A 22,144-nucleotide genomic window follows, 5' to 3' on the forward strand; every position below is an offset into this window, starting at 1 on the left:
AGCAGGAGAATGGGATTGAGAGGGACAATAATCAGCCATGATGGAATGGCAGAACAGACTCAATGGGCCAAATGGCCCAATTCTGCTCCCATGCCTTACGGTCAAAACTTATCCTTAAAACTTTAATTTAAAAAAAAGAAATATGATTAACCAAACTTTGAACAGCTTTTAAATTATTAGTGCAGGAAGTTTATTCCACATTATTGGAGCTGAAAGATGCAGAATATTGAAATGTAATTCTCATATAATATTCTGATGGATGCACCAGACAGCAATGGCATTTTTAAATGTTCAGTCTCTAACAGTTGACGTTGTAGTGAGCAGTCCCATGAGTCGTACAGCTTTCATTTTTTAGCACTTTTAATAAGCTAAACAAGGAATTACACAAAACAGACAAAAGTTCAGAAAAATAATGAATTCCCACATATAACATATATAAAGCCTTATAAGAACATAATGGCACTCTTTCTGAAACAGTGGTCCATTCTTGAAGACCTGCACAACACAATAACCAAAGGAACAACCCCAGCTATAAAGGTGTATAAAGCACCTTTAATCATCAATTCCAATTGTCAGAGCCTGGGAACAAACTATCGCAATGCATCATGCAGCTGGATCAAACAAAGTTAAGCACAGGAGATCATTTGGCTCAGGAGGAGGTCAATTTCCACCCAGCCCCTCTATTGTCCATTACTCCGCTGGAGGTTAGGGCAGCAATGAAGGTCCTCCATCTCTGGTGGTGTTCGGGGCTTCTGTCATCATTTCAGTAGCTGGGTTTTCACTACCGTCAGTCATCCAAGATCTGGATGGAGACTCTGGAATACCGTCACACTCAGATGTAAAGGATTCTTCATTGCTGTTTCCTTAACAGTTTTGTTTTCCCGGTTAGGGTTGTTAGCCCCAAGCTGAACCCCCGACCCTGGAAGACCGGTGGACTGGCCTCTACCCTTTGACCTGTTTGGCATGGCTGAACCTACCAAGAGCCAAAGTATAAAGCCCAGACTCCAGCCAACATAGCTCCCCCAGTCATTGAGGCACGCAAGCCTCCGAACCCTATGACAAGGTTGCGGTCCTCTTGGTGACACACCCTCCACGTTCTTGTTGTCAAATTCCTCGTGTAATGTGCAAGGCACAACTAAATGCTGTCCTAGAGAAGATGCCCAAGTAATGCTTTATATTGATCTGTAATCTCTTATTTTCTGTCGCTCCAACTGTTGCACAACAAATTTCAAAAGCTGTCTAAGAATACATGATTTATGATACAATAGCCTTAAAATACAGTCCTAAAATCTTGAATATAGAACACACATAAATACATAAAAAGCCTATAAAACATGAATGAGACTTTATCAGTAGGGAACAAGACTCTGTAGAGGAGCCTGCACAAAATGGATCACTGAATCAGAATCAGATTTATTATAACTGACCTATACATGTGAAGTTTGTTGTATTGTGGCACTGATAGAAGATTGGCTGACAGACAGAAGGCGAAGTGTGGGAATAAAGGAGTCTTTCCTGGTTGGCTGCCATGACTAGTGGTGTTCCACTAGTGCTGGGACCACTTTCAAGTTATAGGTTAATAATTTGGATGAAGCATTTGAGGGCTTTGTACCTATGTTTGTGAATGATATGAAGATAGGTGGAACAGCAGGTAGTGCTGAGGAAGCAGGGAGCCTGCAAAAGGACTTAGATTGGGAGAACAGGCAAAGAAGTGTTGTATGGTGTCTCCACTAAGTCTGGGCAAGGGCATTTGTTTTCTTTAGGCTAATGGTAAGCCCGAAGACCTTGCATGCCTTAGAGAAGTGGTAGATGAGAGTTTGTAGTTGCTGTTTGGTGTGCGAGGTTATAGCAGCGTCATCGGGAAACAGCATGTCACGTATTAAGATCTTTCGCACCTTTGTTCTTGCTCTCAAGCGCGCAGGGTTGAACATCAGACCTGGTGTGCATGTAGATGCCTTCTGTCAACATCCTAATCGTGTGCTTCAACAGCATAGAGAAGACGATGCCGAAAAATGTTGGGGCCAACACGCATCCTTGTTTGACTCCACTACAAATAGCGAAGGGTTCTGATGAGCTGCCATCGCACTGAACAGTAGCCCTTATGTCATCATTGAATGACTTGATGATACTTTGGAGTTTCGGGGGACAGCCAATCTTGAGGAGAACCTGAAAGAGCTCATCCCTGCTGACAAGGTCGAATGCCTTGGTCAAGTTGATGAAAGTGACATAGAGGGGTTTCTGTTGTTCCCGGCACTTCTCCTGGAGTTGACGGAGTGAGAAAATCATGTCAACAGTTGACCTCCTTGCGTGAAAACCACATCAGGACACAGGGTAGACCTGTTCTACCAGAGTTTTTTTTAGACATGCCAGAGCTACACGGGCAAAGACTTTGCCGACAATACTCAGGAGGGAGATACCCCTGCAGTTGTTGCAGTCGCTCCTATCACCCTTGTTCTTGTACAAAGTGACGATTTTGGAGTCACGCATATCCTGTGGTACGGCTCCTTCCTTCCAGCGCTGACGGAGGACCTCATGTAAAGGTTGGAAGAGTGAGCTCTTGCAGTGTTTGATCAAGTCTGGAGGAATCCCATCATTGCCAGGAGCTTTCCCTGGGGCCAGACTGTCAATTGCCTTGCTGAGGTCCTCAATGGTTGGTTCGGAGTCGAGTCCATCCATGACTGGTAGACAATCGATGGCATCAAAGCAATAACATTTTCCCTCCAGTAGAGCTCAGAGTAGTGCTCTACCCAGCATTCCATCTGCTTGCTTTTATCGGTGATTATTACACCGCTGGATGACTTCAGGGATGCTGTCAGGGATCCAAGGGCCTTCTTGATAGCATCATACATCGAGCTGATGTTGCCTGTCACAGCTGCTGTCTAAATGTCCTCGCTGAGCTGGAGCCAGTACTCATTTGTGCACTGCCTTGCAGTCTGTTGCACTTTGCTTCTAGCAGCTTGAAGAGCCTGGAGTGTTTGGTCGGATGGTGAGCACTTGTACTCTGTGAGAACTGCACGCTTGGCTTTGATAACAGGAGTCATGATGTTGGAATTGCCTCAAACCAGTCACTGCTCTTTGTGGTCTTTCTTCCAAAGATAGAGAGTGCTGATTTGAGGATGGTGTTACAAAAGTATGACCATTGTTCTGTTGCAGTATCTCCTTGTGAGGAGGTAGTCATAGCACCTTGTACTGACTGTTTCATCTCTGTTGTGTTGATGGGAGGTTTTCCAGTTTGTTTGGAGTGGTGGATTTCTTCAGATGTAGTTTCATCTTGCAGCATACTAAAGCATGATCCGTATTGCTGTCTGTGCCGTGTTATAAGCGGGTGATTAGTACCGAGTTGATGAAAGAGCATTTGGTGATGATCATGTCTAGCTGGTGCCAGTGTTTAGAGCGTGGATGCCACGATGAGACCTTGTACTGCAACTTCATCTGAAAGTAGGAGTTAGTCACTCACAGGCCGTGATAGGAGCAGAACTCTAAGAGACATTGTCCACTGTCGTTTATTTTGTCAATTCCGAAGTGGCCAAGACAAGACGGCCAGGAATCATTATTGGCTCCCACTCTGGAGTTGAAGTCACCAAGGAGAATGAGGTGCTCATCACTGGGAATATTCCTAACAGCTTCTAATTTGTTGTAGAACATGTCTTTTGCCTCAGAGGTGGAGTTCAAGGTAGGGGCATACACACTGACGAGAGATACTGGGCCAGCCATGACTGATGTGTAGGCGGAGAGTCGTAAGTCGTTCTGATCCATTTTCTGGTAGCTCCACCATTTGCAACAAGAGTTCCTAATGGTAAAACCCACTCCATGCTTGCAGGGCTCATCTTGATTCTTTCCCTACCAGAAAAATGTGTAGTCCCTTTCCTTCAGTGTACCTGAATCTGCCAAACGTGTTTCTTGTAGGGCAGCTATATCTACCTTGAGCCTTAGTAGCTCATTGTTAATGACCGCTTTTTTTTGTGCATCTTCGATATCTTTGAGGTTTTGGTCAAGTCCAGTCATCATTGTGCGGACATTCCAACATCCCAACTTGAGGGGTGTTGTCTTATTTGATTTGTTTTTTTTTTCTTGTCTGGTGCAGTAGTTAAAATCAGCTCTTCGTGGAATAATCCATGCCCAGCTCGAGGAGGGCGGTAGTTGTCCAGGGAAAAGCGATGGTCTCTCCCACCGTCGGAAGCAACCCCTGGTGCCATGCTCTACGCCAATCAAGCATTATGACTTATAACTGGTAACAGATGCTTCCCGTGTTTGTCCGACACTATAGAGCGAAGCTGGAGTGGCCTCTCCAGGGCGCAAGCCAGGGCAGAGTTGATATGGAGATCCGTCTGTTGCACATGCAGTGGGACCCCCTCTCCATGCTGATGACAGGTCCAAAGGAATGAAAAAAGTCGATACAGTTTGGTGCCAGCAGCATCGCAGGAGTTTCTGTGCCGGTGCTGGGTACAGCAGTCAGCCGCCTTCGGGACTCTGACTCTGGATTTTCCTCAGGGTTTACTCCCAGAGCCTTTCTCGTGAGCAAGTATAGCCGCAAGGCAGCAGAGGTTTGAAATCGGAGTTTTCCCTCTCCTAGATGAGCTACCATCTGTGGTTAATGAGCCCCATCTGCCCATAGCAACTGGTTTTAAGGCACTGGTGGCCCACTTTTGCCCCTTCTCCTGTCAGTGAGAACAGTTCCACCGGGCATAAGAACTACTCGACACATGAAGGCCAGGAGTTGGACTTGGTTGTCAGAGGCTGTTTGAGACGCACGCCATGAAGAACATTTGTTTAGCAATGGGAGCTCGTCCCCACTACCACCCTTCAGCTATGAGTACCTTAATGTCGTGCATATTCCAGAACCCATGAAACACAAAAACTTGAACAATTTGTTCAAAGCGCACTCTGCTGACGATCAAATGCAGTCTTATTGAACGAACACTCTTTAGTCTTCATTGCTAATTATCTGCAACCGTTGTTCTGGAGTCCAAATGCTGCTTTGGCTCAAATCAGACTTGGAGTTAGACGATAAAATTCTGAAAATCCTTTTCCCAATATTAGTCATGGATCCATTGAAAGAACGATAGATCACAAGTTATCCTTAAATATAATCAATTAATCAGACCGATTCACATTTAAGGTTTATATTTCATATTTCTGCATTGAAACCAAGTACGTTTAATTGACCACATGACTTGGGAGTCATATCAGGAAGTGGGTCAAAATTGTAACACCTTACTCTATCTGGTATCATTATAGAAATTGGTAGAGAATCTAACTTCCAATTTTTTTTTTAAATCACCCCATATACAGTCACAAACATTTTTTGTATAAGTACACCTGCATGCTAATTTACTTGCAAAATTCAATTATAAAATTAATTAGTCAAGCCAGAACTTGTTGGCATCTTTAGCGCCCAGAATAGGTGCCAAAGGTCAGCCTATTCAACTTGCCTATTTTGGATGCAGAGGGCCTGACTTGCTGCTACAAAGTGCCCAGGACTCCAGAAGTGTTGCCAAGCAATGATGCACAGAAGACTCAATGTGAAATTTCGGCAAACGCTCTGAAGGTCAGTGAAGCCAGGTCTCCAGCTTTGTCAGCTGTTAAAGCTGCAAGTATTTTTAAATAATCATTTGTGTTTCTCAATAATAGAGTAGGATAATTGGGGCAAATTTAAATAATTAAAATCAAAATCAGTTAAAAAAATTATATTCATTAAATTAATTTAAACAAGAACTCAATTTTCCCAATCAGTCCCCCTTGAATGTCATCATTTTTGAACCTGGTTAAACTTGTTCTCACAGTGAATGTCATTTGCTTTAACTACATTCATTCACTCTAAATCAAAGGTATAGCTATGGGAATCTGTATGGAACTTTATTTCTTTCAGTACAACTCAGATCCCTTGTTCTGAAACATCAAAGGGATTTCCTTCCCTAAAATTGAACTCAAAAGTTACATTACCTTGGCTAACTGTTTTCACCTCACTTTCCAGCTCCAAATTTCACTTCATCTCCATTTTACAGGACCGGTCTGTGAACAATATCAACAACCCGCAGGCTTCCCCAAGCACTTTGGTCACACATTCCAACCCCAGCCGCCACACTGATTCTTGTATTGATTCCATTTCCATCTCATTTATTTCATTTAGTCTTTCCCCACTGATATATGCCGCACATTTTCCTTCATCCTCAACTTCCACTCCATAAAAGCTGACATGGGCACACCTGTCTTAGTTTTGATGCAGGTGTTTTCAACTCTTCTCCTCTTACCCAGAACAAGAATGGCATTCTTAACCTGACCGTTAATTTTTTTACTCCAAGATAGAGTTCTTTTTCAAAACTCATGGAGAATTCAGTTTGACAACTTATCTGCAAAATAAATTATGAAAATGCTCTAATCCAGTAAGGTGCAAACATAATTTAAATGACCAATGTGGGTTTATAAAATGGAAAATTACAGGGGACAATAAAGACAATGAGTATAAAGTTATTTATGCTAAAAATCTGAAATCAAAAGTGTTCTGAAGACAGACAGCAACTACTTAAGCAGGGAAAGGTTTAAGCTTTCATCCTAAATCAGATCATTGACCTGAAACATGAATTTATTTCTTTCTTCACAGATGTAGCTTAATCTTGTGACATTTTCCAAATATAGCTTCTTTTGAAAAAAAAGCATGAAAATGTATGAGCCACAGTTAAAAACCTATTAAATGAGGTACTAGGCTAGAAACATTTTACGAAGTGTATGGTCACCAAATGCAGATTAATCACCGTTCAGCTATTCCTGGTGCATTTTACATTAAGCAACAAATACAATGACAAAATACAATTACAATTAAGCAAAAAATGTCAAAAACAAAATACCATTTAAATTAGTTTGTTGAATAACATAGCTTATAAGTTTAAAGATTAAAATTAAGATTAGCACAGCAGTGTAATTAATAATATTAATTTTCAACTCATGTCGGCTTAGAAAAAAATATTGTATTCTAATTGAATTGAGCATCCAAAAGGTTCCTCCTCTTTTGAGTGATTAGCCAATTGTTTAACTGATGCAAATTACCTGTTTTATTATTCAAGTCACTTTTGCGGTTAACGAAGTGAAAAGTCAACATCTCACCAAATATATCAGGCATTTATATAGATACCAATTAATATGTTCACATACAAGCAAAAGGTTTGATTCAAAATATACACTCATTTACAACTTTATTGGATACACCTGTATATCTGCTCATTAATGCAAATATCAGTCAATCTTGTGGCAGCAACTCAATGCATAAAAGCATGCAGACATGGTCAAGAGGTTCAGCTGTTGTTCAGACTAAACATCAGAATAGGGAAGAAATGTGATCTAAATGACTTTGACCATGGAATGATTGTTGTTGCCAGATGAGATGGTTTGGGCATCTCAGAAACTCCTGATCCCCTGGGATTTTCACACACGGTCTCTAGAATTTACAGAGGATGGCTTGAGAAACAAAACATCCAGTGAGCAGCAGTTCCGTGGGCGAAAACACCTTGTTAATGGAAGGGGGCACGAAAATGGCCAGACTGGTTCAAGTTGACAGGAAGGCAACAGTAGCTCAAATAACCATGTATTACAACAGTGGTGTGCAGAAGAACATCACTAAATGCACAACACATCGAATCTTGAAGTGCATGGAGTATAGCAGCAAAAGACCACAAACACAGAAATACACTCAGTGGCCATTTTATACCTAATAAAGGAGCATCTGAGTGTACTTCAGTTTAGTTCAATATGTGGAGATCCTTTGCTTCGAGTACCACACCCTACATTAAATATTCAAGTAAATATTGAGTTTTACTGTTGCCATTTTCAGAAAGCATTTCAGAGGCCATTTGACGACTCAATTACATTATAGCTCTGTAGCTAGTTGGCAGACATTTCTTATCCTGTCTAGTGCAGTGTTCCTTCTCCACCCCTGTGCATCTCATTTGGTACTTCAATAATGAGCCATCATTTCAAACAAAATGAGATCACGTTGCAAGGAGATTTTCATCTGTTAGGGAGATGGGCTGATGAATGGCAAATATATTTCAGCTCAGGCAAGTGCAAGGTGATGCGTTAAGGACCGACAAGCTAGGGTAGGACTTGTATAGTGAATGGATGCCAACAAATGTTGTGGAACAGAGGGACCTGGGAGTACAAGTGGGTGGTTCACTGAAAGCAGGCGTACAAGTAAACAGAAGTGAAGATATTTTTAGCACACAGGCCTTTGATGGTCAGGGCGCTGAGTTTAGAAATAGGGATGTTATATTTCAGATATGCAAGTCGTTGGTGAGGCCGCACTTGGAAATATTGTGTAGAGTTTTGTCACATTGTTACAGAAAAGACATTTCAGATTGGAGAGGGTGTAAAGGAAGCTGCCTGAACTAAGGGGCCCCAAGGTAAAGGGACAGTTTGGCCACGTTGGAACTTTACTTCCTGAAGTGCAAGGGAATGAGAGGTGACCTTTCAGAAGCTCATAAAATCATGAGGGGTATGGATATGGTGGATGGTCCATTGGGCCGTTCAAAACTAGAGAGTACAGGTACAAGAGGGAAGAGAAAAGAGACATGAGAGGTAACTTCTTTAAACAGAGTATGATGAGTACTTGGGATGAGCTGCCCGAGGAAGTGGTCTAAGTAGGTCTGATTTATGAAGCAATTGGATAGGTATATGGAGGGGAAGAATTTGGAGGATGGAGGGACTTCTGGGCAACTTGGGACTAGTAGGGAAGATGCTAAGATGGGTTTGGACCAGTTGTGCTGAAGGTGCTACTTCCATGCTGTATATTCTATGACTCTGATCATCAAATTAATAATGATTATATTTTGCTAAAGAAAGCTCTTAATTAAAAAGGTTAAAGGTTAACATGCTGAGTAGTATAACACTCAATTATTGTTCTAATCTCAGAAGGGAATCCTTCCTCCAGATCAGGGGTTCCCAATCTCTTTTTATGCCATGGACCAATACCATTAAGGGGTCCATTGACCCCAGGTTGGGAACCCCTGCTCTAAAGTTTAGACTCTGCTACCACTGCAATGCTGCAAATGAACATTATTTACACAGTGACTTGTGTACAACGATGTTCCATTGTGATGAATCACCCAACCCAGCCCAAGTGAAGATTTAAAAGCCGTGCTAGTATATTCATTAATGGCCATCACCTTTTAATTCAACTCAAAATGTCAAATATAATCACACAGTAAACTCTCGGGCATTTTTTAAAATTTGGCAAGCAAGTCTAGATGATAGGTTTCACTAAAATGTTGAAGACTTACCTCAGAATGAAGAGACTGCTGCGGGATTAAGTTCCGCTGTAAGAGGGGAGCAGTTTGTTCAGTTCCTTGGTCAGTCACAGTGTTATTATTTTCCTTGAGGCTTTTTTTATGAGATGGTGTTTCTTCTGCATTTTGTTGTGATTTTAAGTTGCTAGTGCTTTGCTGTTTTACATTTTTGGATGGATTTAAATTCTTGTTGCCACCAATGGGCAGTGGTGTTTGTGTCTGTTTTGAAACAGCATCTTCAATTTGTCGAATCTTCACAGGACTGTCAGAGGGTGTGGGTAGCTCACGTCTTGACCTGGTAAATATGTTCCTTCTCTTTGCTACCAAATAATGTCCAGATAATTGGCCTGTAATTGGTGTTCTGTTAACTCTGGTTAAATTAGGAGTTCTAGCCTGGGCTAGAGGGTTCTCTTTTATTATTCTGTGCATGGAACTCTGTGAATCCCCACAAGGCAGGAGTTTAGAAATAAATAATAGGGTAGAGTTAGAACTGTCTGTTAGGTTAAGCAAGCAGCTCCCTTGTAGTCTGCAGTCCAAAAGGTAACACTTCCCTTCCAGTAGCCATGCCACATTACAGTGGCATCTCCGACAGCAGGCATCTCTGCACGACTGAATAGTACTGGCTTCTGCCACGAACTGACCTCCCTGTTTGTTTTGCACAAGCATCCCTCTTTGATTTGCGGCTGTCCAACAGTTCATTGCACTTGCACCTACGTTAGAGAACACAAGCAGAAAGTGTTAATTGCGAGAGGCGATAGATTCCTTTAAGCTTTGTCTGCCATGTCAGCTTCCCTTCCCCCGAAATTTTAAATCAAAGCAAGGCTAATTCAGAGACCCCAAGTACTCATTCTGAAACACACAAAGGTCCAAAAAATCTGACCACCAAACTCAGCCCAGTAGTTCAGTGAATTTACTACAAGCTGACAGAAGAGCAAGGGAACACCATATTTACTGCTGGAGTTCACTGAATTATAGGATCGTTATGAGCAGAAGGACTGTTTTGACTGTTGATTTGTACCAGCTACTGGTAGAGCAATCCCACTGGAGTTATGGCTCTGCTCTAACCTCAGTCTTTTATTTCCCTTCAAGCAGTTGAAAGTTTGGATTGATTCCTGTTCCACCACCCCTCCAGGCTGTGAATTCTAGATAACTATTCTCTGTAAATAAAAATTTCTTCTATCCTCTTTATATCATTTAATCAAAGTCGCAAATTGGTTTCTTCCCCCAGCTCCAACATCTCTGGAAACAGCTGTTAATGGGAACAGGTGAAATAGGGAAATGGTACCTGAACCAGTAATGATTATGTATACATCTATTTTTCCTTCAAGTGGGATCACTTGCTTTCTCAAGTGTAACTTCATAGCTGCTTAGGTAAATCTTTCATCTTCCTTTCCAATAACTTTAACAAGTGAGGTGACCAGAAATAGCCCAACCTACACTATATGTTATAATATTGTGTGTGTATATACATACTGTTGTCAGAAAAAATATTGTGAACCCTTCTGCAATTAGCTGGTTTTCTGCATTAATTACTCATAAAAATGTGGTCTGATCTTCATTAGCTGTCACAAAAATAGACAAACACAATCTGCCTAAACTATTACCATGCAAACCATTGTACTACTTCTCGTCAATGCTGAGTACACCACTTAAACAATCAGAGTCTGGCTTCAAAAAGTACATAAACCTCTGGGGTAATAATGCCTTCTACAAAAGCCATTTGGAGTCAGGTGTTCTAATCAGTGAGATGAGAAGGGAGGTGTGGGTTGTAGAAGTGCTCTGCCCTATAAAAAAAAAGACACACAAAGTCAGGTTACAGAGAGAGCCTCAAGAAAGATTTGTTTATATGCACCATGTCTCTATCAAAACAACTTTCAGAGGACTAGGAAAAGTACAATTATTTCTGTGTTATTAGATTAGGCAGATCGTATTTGTCTATTATTGTGATTTAGATGAAGATCAGACCACATTTTATGAGTAATTAATGCAGAAAACCAAGTAATTGCAAAGGGTTCACAAACTTTTACTTGCAGCTTTTTTTAATTCTCTCTCTCTCTCTCTCTCTCTACAGTACTGTCTTCGTCAACGTGGAGCAAAGGGCAAGTTTGTAAATCTGGTGGGAGCAAAGGATGTTAGGAATGGCGAGGGTAGATCACCACAGGAGTGGTGTGGGACAGATGGCAGAGAAGGAGTGCCAGGGTTGGGAGGGGTGGCATGGTTGCAGACACACCCAGCCCTGAGACACCAGGGAAGGTAATTTGATTCCAAACAAAGGGTTTATTGATATTTGTAGAATCTCCCTAGTGCTTCCTGCTCCCTTCCCCTTTTCCCAACATTGATTCCCCTCCTCTCAACATCCTCTTCCCATTGTTAGTCCACAATAGAGACCCATATCACATACTCCATGAAACTAGATTATTTTTGGTGGCAGCAGTACAGAAATAGACAATGAATAGGCCTTATTTCCTCCCTGCATTGACTTGTGTAAATAGTGTTTCTGCAGACCCTCCAGCAGCTAAATTGAAGAACACTGCCAATCCATCATGACTTATCCATAACGTGCAAATTTCCAAAGTAAGCACCAGATTTAGGACTCTTACAAGCTAGTTTGTGTCCTGAAATAATTGTCTAGGTTTGGGAATACAAGCAGAGGGAACAGATGCACTCTAACCCCACAAGCTCTGGACCCAAGAACAATAGGAACATACTGGAATAAAGTTACTGGACTAACAAACATGGTTCTAAACACAAAGTATACTGCAGATACTGTGGTCAAATCAAGACGTACAAAAAAGCTGGATGAACTCAGCAGGTCGGGCAGCATACGTTGAAAGAAGCAGTCAACGTTTTTGGTCGAGACCCTTCGTCAGGACTAAAGAAGGAGGGGGCAGGGGCCCTATAAAGAAGGTAGGGGGAGGGTGGAAAACCAATCAGAGGATGGTTAAGTGACAGATGAACTGCAATGTAGAGGTACTTCATTGAAGGGGAAAATGCCAAAAGGTCCTGAAATGAATAGTTCCTGCAAAGTAAGTGGAGGATTAAATTGTAGTCCTGATTGACAAGTTGCAAGTAGTAAGTGAATGGTTCTAACATGTGCAGCTGATGAATCTAAAAATCAATAAATAATAAAATCTTGAATTTAAAAACATCTCGTCTTTGTAATTCTAACTCAAACTATCAAATTGCTGCTTAACTTACCTGGTTTACCAGTGTCTTTCAAGGAAGGAAATCAGTCATCCGTACTCAATCTGATACATAAAAATCTGGACATCTTCATTGCCAGGGCAATTACAAATTGGTAATAAATACCAGTATTAGCATACATCATATCACACTTTTTACTTGCAATTTTCCTTCACTTTTCAACACCCTGCAGTACCACTGTTCCATAAGCAGCAAATAGGTAATCTTCTTCTAACCTCTACCTGCGTCACAATAGAACATGCTCTACCAAATATGCTGACTACCCTATAATGTTTTATTACTTTTTGAGGACAGCTTGCTAGGTGTCTGCTCAACAAATAAAAAAGGTAATTTTGGCTACTGATCTTTCACTGGCATTTCCAGTTGATTATTTGATGCAGAGAACAAAAAGTACAAACAGTACTCATTTATTCTAAGATGCAATGTTCAATGGCCTGGAATGACCTTTGTGTTTTTAAACAAGCATTGGCTGAAAAGTGGTGGCTGGAAGATGTATTAAAACTGGGTTGTATATCCATGTTGTAAAGGGCTGTCATATTTTATTAAAGTACAGCTGTGTTTTAGATAGTTAGCTTGGAGTATTAAACATTTTACATCTACATGAAAAGAATAAAGCCATTCAGTAGGACCTCCTATCTACCACTGTTGCCATGGAGACTCAGGAGCAGGCAGAAAAGATGGACCTAAAGTCAATTTAAGAATGAATAAATTCTAAGTCACCTCCAAGGTCATTTCAAGTTCTGTGCCCTCTAGTTCTACTGTTCTGGGCAAGGCAAAATAACAATTACATCACCTCTCCTCTGTCAATTTCTCAATCAGAAAAATCTCACATTCCAATCCTGCCGTCTCCTCAATCACACTGGCTGTTCTCTTTGGTATCATTTCCGTGGCTGGAATATTCTTTTTGAATTATGACGATTAGAACTATATGAAATATTCAATTTGTGGCTATGCTAATCATTTTTGAAGTTGCAGGATAACCTCAGTATTTGAATTTGACACAGATCCTTCAAAAATGTTCCACTAGATTTATTTCCTCAACCACTTACTACTTGCAACGTGTCAATCAGGACTACAATTTAATCCTCCACTTACCTTGCATGTCCTATTCATTTCAGGCCCTTTTGGCATTTTCCCCTTCAATGAAGTACCTCTACATTGCAGTTCATCTGTCACTTAACCATCTGATTCCAAATAAATGCTCATGAGGTTTATCTTGCTCAACAATGGAATTAAACTATTCACTTAATTTGCATCATCTACAAGTTTAACCATTGTACTTGCAGTTTTTCAAATACACTAGATTAAACAAGACAGATCCCAAAATAGACCACAATGATAACATTCCCCCTAGGTCCATTTTGAACCCTATATCATAAACTTCAGAATGTACACTACTGTGCAAAGGTCTTGGGCAGATAAATATTGCTAGGGCGCCTTTGCTACAATTTTTGCACAGGACTGTTCTACTCCAGCATTTTGCACGTATTGCCTCAGACCAAATCATTTACATGTCCAACAACAAATTCCCAAAACACGCACGTTGACACTGGGGAGAGGAGCAGGTGGACAAAGAAAAAGATTCAAAAACTGTTCCAATAGCCCCCTTGTAAATATTCTTGTTGTACTAAAGAATCATTGGGCCATAATCACTCCAAGTCAAGAAGACCCATTTGAGGAAGTGTTAAGAACCTCAAACTGCCAGGGAGTGTAATGCAATACCTAAATAAACAGTGGAAGAAACACCTTCTATTCATCTGAGGAGTCTCCACCCGGATGGCATGAATATCGATTTCTCCATCCGGTTAAAAAATTCCCTCCTCCTTCCCTCTTCTTCTATTCCCCACTCTGACCTCTTACTTCTTCTCGCCCGCCGATCATCTCCCCCCAGGTCCCTTCCTCCTTCCATTTTCTCCCATGGTCCACTCTTCTCTCCCAACAGATTACAACCTTTTATCTTACCTACCTGCCTGACTCCAACTATCACCTTCCAGCTAACCTCCTTCCCTTTCCCCTATCTTTTTATTCTGGTGCCTTCCCCCTTCCGTTCCAGTCCTGAAGAAGGGTTTCAGTCTGAAACACCAACTGTTTACTCATTTCCATAGATGTTGCCTGGCTTGCTGAGTTCCTTCAGCATTTTAGGTGCTTTGCTTTGGATTTCCGGCATCTGCAGACCTTCTCGTACTTACTATTTCTTGATATGCTATCCCACCACCCATCTGCCTAGCAGCTACACCCCGAACCACGAAAGAACGTGCACTGGTTTCATTCTAAAAGAAACAAGATGAAAGCAACTCATCTTTGTTGTTGAGACTGCCCTGAAAGCAGCACCATTCTTGATTCCAGGTGAGCTCAAGGCATTAACTCCAGCTACAATGTAGGAGAAGCAGGTGTGCTTTAACTGGCATGGTCAATCACAGTAACAGTGACCCAACAGCTAGTGCTGCTAAATTAAACAATTCTTCCTCTGTACTTTCCATGACCATTTTGAACTTACTCTTAGCAGAGAAAACATCCAATGGAGAGCAAGAAATTGCATTATCTGTTACTCCTTCATAGAAGAGCAGAACTATTTCAAATTTCTCAGCTCTTATCCAAAAGGTTATTGATGAACTAGTCAAAATCACCTAAAATTGATTATTCTTTCAAAACTTAAGACCCTAATATTTAAACTATGATGGTGAAAAGATTTTAAAAACCTGAGAAACTTAAAAGGTAATTAAATTTGTCTTTAATATCTTCAAGATCATCATGTCTCAAATATCCAGTGTAATTTAACTTCATTTGTCTGAGAAAAGGTTCTTGTTTATTTGCAGAAGAACCAGTTTTCCTTAACCTCTTTTCCCAGAAGTCAGATTTATTTAAAGAGCCAACAGATAAACTGAATTTTGTCTTCACTGAGGTCCACATTTCCTACGACTTCAAGTATTGGGTGGTGCAGTTGTTCATAAGGACATACTAGTTCCTTAGCTGCAGGAGCACTCCAGTCTACTGTTACTGATATCTATCTATCGCATCTCGATGCTCACTTTAGAATCAGGGTTTTCCAAGCCCCATGTGTGTGTTTTTTTTTTAAAAAGACTGTATTTACTACTCCTGCAAGTGAGAGCAGCAGGCAGATTGAAAAGCATAGGGATTTCAACAACTGCAGGCTTCTCTAAAGTACAGACATACAGTACAGTGACTACAAATATCAATACACTAAGCATAGAGAAGTAAATTGTACAGATGCTGGAAACTTGAAAATAAAATACCAATCACATAATTAAAGTCTAATTTTAACTTCCTTTACTTAGAATATGTTTACATTTTCCATTCCTCCACTACACCAATATCCAAACTACATCATTTGAAAATGTTTCTCTTTTTATTTATCTCATTCACTATACAGTCATTTGGACTTGTAATATTATTGATCACCTCAACCATACAGGTATTGTATATCATTTTACTACTTGCTACCCTTCGCCTTGCAGTGAATAGTGGAACGATTGGTCAGGTTAGTACTCCGGATGAGGCGGGAACACCAATATTGGTCAATAAATTACAAATTGCTACAACCCTGCAATTGGCTCTCACTTGTAGTTTCCACAATTAACCAATCCATTCCTTACAAGGGAGTATCCTGCACAGCCATACCTCTTGATCTCATAAATCTTTCTTCCAGAACTTTTGACCTCACAACACACACCTCAGAGCACCCTCATATCCAGATGCCCCCTACATCCCTGCTGAGTGACTTTATTTTAAGATATGGTCCACAGGCTGCTGGAGAGAAATGGGTTCCCATACATTGTGGGGCTTTGAAGAAGGAGGCAATCTAATTGATACTCAAGGGGAATGACAGGGTAGATCCTGTTTCCCTTAACAGGAAAATGTCAAAAAGCCTCAGGTGTACTCAGAAGCCAAAGAGGACAGCTCATCATTGCTATGATTTAAAAAATTCTTTTTACTTTTGAGTTTTGTCTCTAACCATCCAGTACTTTTCCATTTAATTCAAGAGCATCTTGTTGTGTAGTTGTAATACATTACTGATTTTGCGTTATTTTAATGGCCAATGAGCATCTGCCCAGTTATACATGTTCAGCATATCTTACCTCTCAGTGCGCTTTTCAGCTCAGCAAATATCCTCGCGGTGTTGGATGACATGAATAAACTACAGTGCTTGACTGGTTTGGTTAGAAATTATCATAGTCTGCAATTGTTCTGTGACATTTAACACTTAAACAGCCATACATATTGATAGCAAAATGCCAGGAAACAATTGTGAAGGATTGCTTCTGTACGAATTAAAACGACAGCCTGCTTCAGCTCAGATAAAGTTCTATCAGCAAACAAATAAATCCTTGCAAATATACTTCTGAGGGAAAAAAAAGTGTGAGTGAAGAATTAAAAACATAAAAATAAAGATTAAATTAATTTAATTTTAAACAAGGCAATATTTAAGAAAAATATTAAAACCAGACTAATCAGGACTAGCCAATACTGCCTGATGTAAAAGATGTCTTGCCATTTCTTTATTATTTCACAAATGGATATTTCACTGATTTACCATCAATAAAGTTTGTGGAACTAAAGAGAAGCAGAAACATTCTAGCAATTTAAGTGGAAGAGATTTCACTATATTTGGGAATGTTTTAAATTTAATAGATGCAGTGTGGATGCAGCTACTATTTACAAAACAGTGCTTTTTGATCCTCAATGAAACATGTCCAAATTCACAATTCTTTTAGCTATATTAAAAATACATAAAAGCCAAATTTGAAACAATGGGTGCTATTATAAGACTTATGCCGAAAATTTAACCAAGAGTAATCTTGTGGACTATGTACCGAAACAAGCCACGATGTGACAGCTGGTATTCAGCAGATAATATTATACACGTCAAGAATGATTAGCAAACTGAGCATGCATGATTCACTCATTTCGATATTATTGACATTATAAAAGAATAAAACTCATGTTTCCGTACTCATTAAAATTCATAGTAGCAACTGACGATTACAATGCTCTAGTGCGAGTGGGAGACTGTGCACTAGAACGTAGACAAAAGCTTGTGTATTGTATGGTTTGGTGTTAGGAATGTGCTCAAGGCAAATAATCTACAAGTAACCATTATGTGGACTTCACCGAATTCAGCTGGCATCTTGTCTTTTGCAGTCACATAGCTGCTAATTCTTTCCAAGTAGGACTGCCATTGCCTTCATGCAAGTTAATCAGCAGGCTGCCAACATAAAAACCTTGCCTATTGACTATTTTGTAGTCTTTCTGACAGCTCATGTTATAAATTCTGTTTCTTTCTGCACCTTGTGGCGAATCAGGCAGCAATCCTGCCGTTTCTTTAGCATCTGTTTTTTTTTTACGAGGCCGAGGTGCTAGCTCGACGCTCAACCCAGATAGAATGTGTGCAGGGAGACAGCCGGATCAAACCCAGGGCCACTTGTCTCGAAGTCCAATGTGGATGCCACTACACCACCGGCTGGCTAAAGTTACAAAAGACTTTCTTTTAAAAAAAAACGCTTTTGAATGCCCAAATGCTTCCAAAAGTTTAACATTTTTAATTTAAATCTTAAAACTACTCTTAAAAGTTAATCACAAACATTATTAATTACAATTAAAAGCCGTAAACCACTTCTTCAATGAAGACTTTCAAAAGCCAACTGTCTAGATACAAAATGCATTTGGCCTCTTTGTTCAGGATATTATGACCTGTCCCTAAACTCATTGGTGAGTACCACACCCAACTTTCATTATGTTCCTTGCTTCTGCATTGCACTAAAAGATGGCTATTGTCTGCAATGCTCACTTCTTGCTGCAAGTAGAATTTCCATGCCAAGTAACACAACATCTAGTCCATCCTTTTATTTAATGAGAGTAGCATGAAAAATGAAAACGAAGTCTTACAACGCACGTTGATCAAAAGTGCATGATTATTTATTGGCTATTTGCATAAAGCACAATCCTAACACTAATTTTTCAGCATTCTTCAAATGTTTAAAATTATAAACTTAAACGTTCCTCAATTATTAAATTGAGAGAATGACTTTGTATTTTGAGTGGTGATGTATTTACATACAATTACAGATTGGTGAAGCAAGATCAAATTCTAGTGCAATAATTATACACATAATGTTTCCACTGAGTGACACTTTTTTGTGCTAAATGGATGAATATGCTTAATATACAGCTGTGTAGTTAAAGACAATTAATAATGAGTATTAAACATCGCCAATGGCATCCATATTCCAGGACAGATTAAAAATATGACACATTCATTATAAATCCAACCTTTGAACATAATTAAACAATTAAAGTCCAAACTACACGTATGGTTGACTTAAATGTCATTTCTACCACAAATGTATTTTGCTATTACTAGTAGAGTAAAACTGATATCATGCCAGCCTTTATACATTGATAGTGCCAGATCAGCCAATTTTCAGGACAACTCAATGTTATTCTGGGCTGGCACGGTAGCATTGAGGTTAGCTCAACGCTTTACAGCACAGGCGACCTGGGTTCAATTCCCACCGCTGCCTGTAAGGAATTTGTACATTCTTTGTGACCACAGGGTTTCCTCCCACAGTCCAAAGACGCACTGGTTGTTAGGTTAATAAGCCATTGTAAATTGTCCCGTGATTGGGCGAGGATTAAATCGGGGGATTGCTGGGCAGCAAGGCTCAAAGGGCTGATTCCTCACTGTATCTCAATCAATAAATACTGCAGATATTCAAACACACTTTAATTTCATCTATTTCTTTTATAAAGAGAACATACTGCAAGTAGCCAGATACATTCTCCATGAACCCAGTCAAGATGAAAGGAATAGGAAACATGCAGGCACTCTGTACCCCAGCTCCAGACACAAATCTACTCACTGCCCTGACGCCCGGCTCTCCGCACCCCGATCCCAGCAGCACGCCCAGGGCAGCTGGATGAGAGCCCAGCCTCAGCTGCACACGGGGGGGGGGCCTCAGTTCTGGTCACATAACCAGAACTTGAACTCAGGACTCCTGGCTCTCACTCAGGTCTGATGAGCGAGTCAGGATTTCTGAATAAACAGATGCAGATTATCCGGGTTTTTAAACTGTATGATACATTTGAATTATGCACTCAAGAACGATGTGTCTATGGTGGTGCACTCCCTTTAAGTGTCCTCATAACAGTTAAGATTTAGATGTGGTTCAGGAAAAGTCAGCAATTTTCACTTCTCTGGGAGACGAAAAAGATTATGAGTGGCTCAGGGCTTTAGACCAGGATTCATACGAATCATTTCAGGTTCAATCATACAGTTAAGTTAACCAGTGTTGCAAAAGCAGCTCAAAAAGATTGATGAAAGCAGCACATGAAAATATGTAGCTGTACATAAAACACTTTCATTCAGTGAATATGGGAAAAAGTAGGACTATGCATATTTGTTCTGGGAAAAAAAAGTCGGTATTAACATCTCCTTAAAGCAGGAGTTCGCAATGTGGTATCCACAGACCACTCAGTTAATGGCAAGGCTCCATAGCATAAAAAAGTTTGGGAACCACTACCTTAAAATGTCAATAACCAGTCTTTCGTCAAACATTCAACAGATGGCATCTGAAAATATGTACACAAGATATAAGGTGCTATCAAGAGAACCTATTACAGGTTGATACACTGTTAAAATATGAGGAAGTGGTGTTTGTCAAATAAATCAATTAATTCACTGACTATGAACTGGATTAAGTCTTTCAGCGTAAAGCTGCTTGCAATAACTTGAAATATCTACGTTGAGATCAGATGGTGTGACTTACTTGTAAACGAACTCAATGTGCACAGATAGAAGAAAATATACAACAGGTCCTTCAGCTTTGAAACACACATCCGCCTAACGAACATCCAAGGTATTAGAGAAGACATCGCAGGGAGAGGAAAATCTTCTAGGCTCCTGTTCATGGTCACCATATCACTGAAGACAACGATTACCTGCACAGAGCACAGATCACATTATTTGTGCTGTCGAACAACTGATATCAAAGCTGAAAATTCATGTTCAATCAACTGTTCCTGAAATTGACCTTTACCACAGTTATTGTTCCTTTCCGCGCCTTGCGATGCATCCAGGGGCAACCCTGCCATTTCTTTTAGCATTTGTAACCGTTTTTTTAAAAACAAGGCCGAGTTGTCAGCTTGATGCTCAAGCCAGCACAGATGGAAAGCGCGCAAGAAGCTAGCCAGATTTGACCCTGGATCACTTGCCTCGAAGTCTGGTGAAGACGCCATACAACATCGGCAGGCATCTTTACCACAAAAAGCGAAATATATTCAGTCATACTAAAGGAAATATTTCAATTGGACTAGCCATTTTAAATATTACCCATATATAAAATTAAAGGTTTTGCTGTTGCAATTGAAAGCACTACATTATTATTACAGAAGGGAACAGAAAGATTTCTTATCCGTAGTAAGAATGCTTAGATTGTATTTGAAGTAACGTTATGTTGACTGTGACATTAGTAACAAATCAAAGAATGCATTACCCTGGATTCAATGCACAAATGAGAGAACAATGGGATATTCCGCAAATGAATTACACTGGACAACAAATTTTTTCGATAGTGTTGCTTCCACAGAATTTTTTATTTTTTTGTTTATGATAGACTGCTTGAAGAAGTTGAACACAAATATAAATTCAGACTCCTTGTATCTCATAGGAATTTGAAAAACCAAGAAGTTAACTTTTATTGAATATAATGTGTTTAATTGCATAACGGTGCTGACGCTTTGCAATAGTTCAACTAAGCTAAAAAATGTCCTGTTGGTGATTTTCATTTGTACTCTGTGTCTGAGGCTTCTCGCCTAAGTGTCCAACAATAATCAGCCAGCATTGATGGATTCCAGTTGTCCTGATATTATTTCTCCATGACCGCAATGTCCTGGTAAAAACTTTCACCATGCTCGTCACTGACAGCGCCAACATTTGCAGGGAAGATGTCTAAATGGGAATGCAGAAAATGGATCTTTAGTGACGTTTTGCACTTCGTGGTTTTGCATGCTTGAAGCATGTTGTCAACTTGCTGCACATAGTTTGGTGTTCTGTAGTTGCCAAGTAAAAATGCACAACATCCTTGAATACCTTCCATGTGATTTTTTCCAGTCCCACTGGAAGTTCTTCAGATTGTTTGTCATTGATGACCTATTTGATTTGTGGACCAATGAAAATGCCTTCCTTTATCTTGGCATCAGTTATTCTGGGAAATGTCTGTCTCAGATATCAAAAGCTTTCACAGAAATTTATAGCCTTTCTAAAACCTGTCCTGCCATGCAGCATCTGCCCTGCCTAAGCATGCCCAGGTAAGCCTGGACAAGATAGAAAACTTCTCTGCATACATTTTAAGCAACATTTTAATTGACTTGAATTATGAACTGAAATCATAATTATAGGTGATTTCAAAAAATTGGTGTGTGATAGGGAAACTTCAAGGTGACTTTCATGATCAGCAGCCCAAAATTCCATAAGGTACACTCAAAAGTACTCGGGAAGCAAAATCTCTGCTGGCTAGTGTTATAAATGAGTATTCACATTCATAGCTATGTTAGCCTTATTCCCCCCTCCTTTTTATATTACTGATAAATCTTTAATGTTAGCTAACAATGCAAACCACTGAAAAGTTTCAGTGCAAACGGCAACCCAA

The 22,144-nt window shown here is 40.1% G+C and overlaps 1 protein-coding gene across 4 annotated transcripts in view; it reads right to left on the bottom strand.

Annotated features, from left to right (window-relative positions):
* Positions 1-22,144, bottom strand: part of LOC140719630 (dyslexia-associated protein KIAA0319-like protein) — a 91,614-nt gene that overhangs the window by 57,379 nt on the left and 12,091 nt on the right. For all 4 annotated transcript variants that reach the window (XM_073034376.1, XM_073034378.1, XM_073034375.1 and 1 more), the window contains exons 2-3: positions 20,264-20,435; positions 9,270-9,985 (exon numbers count right to left, since the gene is read on the bottom strand). In XM_073034376.1, the coding sequence (XP_072890477.1) occupies positions 9,270-9,985; positions 20,264-20,414 (867 nt within the window). In that variant the 5' untranslated portion in view covers positions 20,415-20,435. The remainder of the gene's footprint in view (positions 1-9,269; positions 9,986-20,263; positions 20,436-22,144) is intronic.

Source organism: Hemitrygon akajei, chromosome 32 (genome assembly GCF_048418815.1).
Source record: "Hemitrygon akajei chromosome 32, sHemAka1.3, whole genome shotgun sequence".
Lineage (NCBI taxonomy): Eukaryota > Metazoa > Chordata > Chondrichthyes > Myliobatiformes > Dasyatidae > Hemitrygon > Hemitrygon akajei.